Source organism: Rhododendron vialii, chromosome 2a (assembly GCF_030253575.1).
Source record: "Rhododendron vialii isolate Sample 1 chromosome 2a, ASM3025357v1".
In the NCBI taxonomy this organism is placed as follows: domain Eukaryota; kingdom Viridiplantae; phylum Streptophyta; class Magnoliopsida; order Ericales; family Ericaceae; genus Rhododendron; species Rhododendron vialii.
Genome location: NC_080558.1, coordinates 32,384,924 through 32,390,387, shown reverse-complemented (window position 1 = coordinate 32,390,387; position 5,464 = coordinate 32,384,924). Strand labels below are relative to the sequence as shown.

Below are 5,464 nucleotides of genomic sequence, written 5' to 3'. Positions count from 1 at the left end.
TTCTTTCATCAAACAACATGAGTTCCTCGAATCTTCCGCTGATCCATTCAGCTTCGTCCACTCCGCATTCCGCCATGACCCTCAAAGATGGCACTTCCAGCTCAATAGGGAGAACGGCTTCCATACCGTACACCAAAGAGTAGGGTGTTGCCCCTGTAGGTGTACGGATAGACGTCCGGTATCCCCATAAAGCTTGTGGTAGCTGTTCGTGCCAATTTCTTGCTGACTGAGTGGTCCTTTCCAGAATCGTCTTAATAGTCTTGTTTGCTGCTTCGACTGCCCCGTTTGTTTGTGGTCGATAAGTGGTTGAATGATGTACTTGGATCTTGAATTCCTCAAAGTGTTCCAGAACTTTTCCCTTGAAATGAACACCGTTATCAGATACGAATGCTTGAGGGACCCCATATCGGTAAACGATGTTTTGCCTGATGAAGTGAGCCACTTGAACCGTAGTCAAAGTTTTGTACGAGGCTGCTTCGACCCATTTAGTGAAGTAATCGACTGCCACCAAGATGAACCTATGACCGTTAGAAGCTGCAGGCGTGATCTTTCCGATGACATCGATGCCCCAGGCGGAGAATGGCCATGGGGTTGCCATCGAGTGTAACTCCGAGGGCGGGACATGGATAAGGTTGGCATGAGTCTGGCACTTGTGACACCGGTGTACGTACTCGATGCAATCTGTCTCCATGGTAGACCAATAGTAGCCTAGCCTTAACACCTTCTTAGCCAGCATCATCCCATTCATATGAGGTCCACAAACTCCTTCGTGAACTTCTTCCATTACTGCTTTCATGTCGTCACCGTGAACACACAACTTGTGAACTCTGCAAGGGGATCGTTGGTACAATTGTCCCCCACAGATGATGTATTGAGATGTGAGTCGTTGCAGTGCGATCCGATCTTTCCTAGTTGAATCCACAGGGAACTCCCCTTTTTCGACAAAATTTCGAATATTGTAGAACCAAGGGAGCCCATCGTCCGGTTCGTCGATGTTCATGACATAGTCGTACACATGTTTTCCCCTCTGCTCAATCAGGACAGGCCTCAGCTTCACCCCAATTGGAAGTTCCAGCATGGATGCCAAAGTGGCCAGGGCGTCTGCGAAGCGGTTCTTCATCCTCGGTACATGCGTGAAGGTTACCTTTTGAAAATTCGGGATAAGTTCATCGAGCTGCTGATGATACGGCTTAATTTTCTCGTCTCTGACCTTCCATTCTCCGTTTGCTTGCGATACAACCAGGTTGGAATCTCCGACGACTTCTAGCACCTTGACACCAATCTCCAATGCGGCTTCCATCCCTACAATACATGCTTCGTACTCAGCTTCGTTGTTCGTAACTTCAAAGTTCAACTTGAATGCGAGGGGAATATGCGACCCCTCAGGCGAAACCAGCAGTATGCCAATCCCGAATCCTTTCTGATTTGCGGCTCCATCAAAGTACAACATCCACGTTTCATTGACCGTTGACATCACATCTTCATCCGAAAAATTGAAATTATGTGTGCTCTGGCCCATCAATCGGACGATCTGCCAAAAACTCTGCCACCGCTCTCCCTTTTATTGACTTGCGAGTGACGTACTTGATTTCAAACTCCGCTAACAAGAGCAACCAACGCGCTAGCTTACCGGTAAGTGCTGGCTTCTCGAATAGATACTTGAGAGGATCCATCCGAGAGATCAGTATCACCGAGTAAGCGAGCATGTAGTGTCTCAACTTCTTTGTAGCCCATACAAGCGCCCAGCATGTCTTTTCCAGTGAAGTGTATCGCTCATCGCATCCTACCATCTTCTTGCTCAAGTAGTAAATCGCCCTTTCAACCCCATCTTCTCCTTCTTGTGCCAGCATGCACCCCATTGATGAGGGCGTGACGGACAAGTATAGGATCAAAGGTTTTCCTGGTGTAGGCGGCATCAGGATCGGAGGGTTCTGGAGATAAGTTCGCACCGCTTCGAAAGCTTTCTGACACTTCTCGTTCCACTCAAATTTCACATCTTTCTTGAGTAGTCGAAATAATGGTTCACAAGTCAAGGTCAACTTGGTGATGAATCGACTGATGAATTGAATTTTTCCCAAGAAACACCGGACCTCCTTCTTTGATTGGGGTGGCTCCATCTCAAGAACGGCTTTGATTTTAGAAGGGTCTACCTCAATCCCTCGGGTTGTGATCATGAACCCGAGCATTTTCCCAGCAGTGACTCCGAACGTGCACTTCTGTGGATTAAGGCGCATCTTGTATTTCTGAATTCTCTCAAGGAACTTTCTCAGCGCTGGGAGATGATCTTTCCGCTCCTTCCCCTTCACTATCATATCATCGACGTACACCTCGACTTCCTTATGGATCATGTCGTGCAGCAGTGTCGTAGCACCCCTCTGATACGTAGGACCGGCATTTTTCAACCCAAACGGCATAACCCGATAACAGTAGGTTCCCCACTCGGTGATGAACGTAGTCTTTTCCCTGTCTTCCGGAGCCAAGAGAATCTGATTGTATCCCGAGAAACCGTCCATGAAGGATAGTAAAGCATGCCCTGCAGTGTTATCAACGAGTATGTCTATATGCGGCAATGGAAAGTCATCTTTAGGGCTTGCTTTGTTCAGATCCCTAAAATCGACACACACTCTGATTCTTCCATCCTTTTTGGGGACAGGCACGATGTTTGCAACCCAAGTGGGGTATTCAGTTACGATTAGAAAACCAGCGTCGATTTGTTTCGTTAGTTCCTCTTTTATTTTTAACACCCAATCGGGCCGCATTCTTCTCAGCTTTTGTTTAACGGGTTTTGCATCGGGATAGAGGGGGATCCAGTGCTCGACGATTTCTGGGTCGATTCCGGGCATGTCTGCATGGGACCAAGCAAAGACTTCTTTAAATTCTTTTAGTAAATCGGTGAGCTCTTGAAGCTCATCCGGAGACAGCCCGGAACCGACCTGAACCAATCGAGGGTTCTCCTCATCACCCAAGTTTATCGAGATTATTTCTTCTTTTAGAGGCTGAGCATGCCTTTCATTTTCACGCTCGATGAGGGAACAGATTTCCTTGGGGATGTCCCCATCGAAATCTATTCCTTCATCGTCGGGATCCAAACAATTTATCTCAAAATCCGGCAAGTAAGCAAAGGCGTCGTTCATTTCATTGATAGGCTCCTCGGAGGGAGGGAATACAGCAGTTGACTCAAACTCGAAGTAAAAGCTACGACGAGGAGGGCCGATAGGCACAAACTCCGACTCACTACTAGACGAAGAGTCGGCATCAGACTCAGACTCGGACTCGGTGCTAGTGTCGTGAGTGCGCGTTACAAATGGAACGAAAGTGCAGTTTTCATAAGCGCCCATGGCGTCCACAATGAGCTTAGAAGGGTCTTCCAGTTCATCTTCTCCCCCCAGCATTAGCACAGCCGCGTCTTCTATCATACCCTCTGGTTCCTCACCTTCGAACAGAGATTGGAGACTACCCAAACCAAAGGCTTCAAGCCAATCCAGTGCTTCAGACAATTCTTCCATCTTAGTTACCTCTTTATCATCCTCCCAAGTGTCATTGGCGAAGATTTCAAACCCAGGGTATTTCACTTTTGTCTCGAGGTCAATGAAAGGCTCGGGCTCTCCTTGATACGGTGCTTCCTTTTCCTTCTGCTTCTTTCCGACCGCATGAGCTCGGGCGCGGTTGCGCCACCTTTTCTCTGGATCACTCTTCTTGAACTCGTAACCCAGGCCAAAGTGTTCATTGCTCCCGGGGAAATTAGGAAACTCAGAGACTCCTTAATCATAGAGCCCCAAGCCCATGCCCGGCAGGTAATTCATTCACTTCATAATTTCCAATGCCGCGAAACTCACCAAGAAACCATCTTCAGCCCGAATGGTGCAAACCTTTGAGGTCATGACAACAAACCCTCCCATGGCCACGTCTTCTTCTCCGTTCATGATTTCCAGCAGCGGGGAATTGTCTTCGGAGTGTGGACGAATACCGGAATCCCCGTGGATGATAAGAGTCCCAGAATCCAATCCTAGGATGAGTTTCTGATGCAGCGTAGAGGGTACCCCCATAACGTCAGAACGGTGCAGCCATGGCCTCCCCAATAAGAGGTTGAACGAAGCAGGTATGTCTAGTACACAGAATTCCACGGTGGTCTTGAATTTCCCAGTTACCAGTTCCAGGTTGATTGTTCCCAGGACATCACGCCGCGTGTTATCATAAGCACGGACACCCAGAGTTGATGGCGCAAAGTCCTTGCTTTTGAGGCCCAGGCAGTAAGCGGTGCGGAGAGGGCACATGTTGATGGCCGAACCATTGTCTATGAGTATCGCGGGACCCACTTTCCCAGGCATTTCATGGTCACGTGGAGAGGCTTATTATGATCGGTTCCTTCAGGCGGGAGGTCTTTCTCGGTGAAGGACAAGGTGTGTTGGGCAAGGTTTGGGGTTATGAGGGCGATGAGGGCTTCTGGGGCTATGTCGGAAGGGACCTCAAGCTTGGAGAGAGAGTTGACAAGCCTTCGGCGATGCACGCGGGAGGCTGCCAACACTCCCCACATGGACATGCGGGCAAGGGTTTCATGAAGTTGCTGGATGATGGGGTCGGCGTTGGTATTTGGGTTTTGGTGGTGAGAGGCATTTGGGTTTGAGCTGACAAATGGATTAAGGTGGGTGGGCGGGTTAGGTTGACGTGGAAGGTTATTGGAGTTTGAGGAGTTATTTTGTGGAGCTGGCGAGACAGGGGTGGAGTTGGCGGGATTCTCGGGGATGCGAGGGTTACTCTGTTGAGGTGGTGCTGCTCGGGACGAGCTTCCTTGCTGGAGGTTGGCGGGCTGGTATACCCTACCGCTTCTGGTAAGATTACTGACTACCTTGGGGATGGATTCCCACCGAAGATCCTCCCAGAAATCGGAGAGAGCGGTATTGGCCTTGCGTTTTCCTTTGTCGAGCTTTGTCTTCTCCAGGGTGTCATTCAAGAGTTCCATCTCCAGGGTATCCCATATGTTCTCTTCTTCCAAAGAGTTCCAGAAGTTGTCGTTGTTGCCGTTGTTGACTTGCAGAGAGCCTTCATCCAACATAGCCTTGTTGATGGTTAGCTCTTCACCGTCGACCCATACATTTACCATTTCAGCCCTACCCCAAAGGTCTTCAGGATCCAGCACACAGATATGGGGTTCGTCAGGGATCTCAACAACCGGTTGTGGGAAGAATTCATTAATAATGTACTCCTGCGGGCAGAAGACATGATCCAAGGTACGGGCGAGGGCGTCAGAATCCCTGGCAATATTGATTATGGCTGAAGTGGAGAGTCCGGAGAATAAGCGGGGGTTCATCAGATCAGGGCCCTGTCCCTCTTCCTGCTCCCAGAATAAGTACACCAAAGATGTTTCGTCAAGAGGGTCTGACTCGTTTATCTAGAGCCACCCACCGGGTTCTGGGTCCCATTCGTCAAATTCATCGACTGGTTCGGGCTCCAAGAATAGAGCAAA

At 49.2% G+C, this 5,464-nt stretch overlaps 1 protein-coding gene across 1 annotated transcript; it reads right to left on the bottom strand.

Annotated features, from left to right (window-relative positions):
- Nucleotides 1-485: 485 nt before the first annotated feature.
- LOC131317436 (uncharacterized) lies at nucleotides 486-1,120 on the bottom strand. The gene is made up of 2 exons (XM_058346991.1): nucleotides 788-1,120; nucleotides 486-518 (listed from the first exon to the last, which is right to left on the bottom strand). Exons 1-2 carry the CDS (start codon nucleotides 1,118-1,120, stop codon nucleotides 486-488), a joined length of 366 nt encoding a protein of 121 aa, XP_058202974.1.
- Between the last annotated feature and the right edge of the window lie 4,344 nt (nucleotides 1,121-5,464).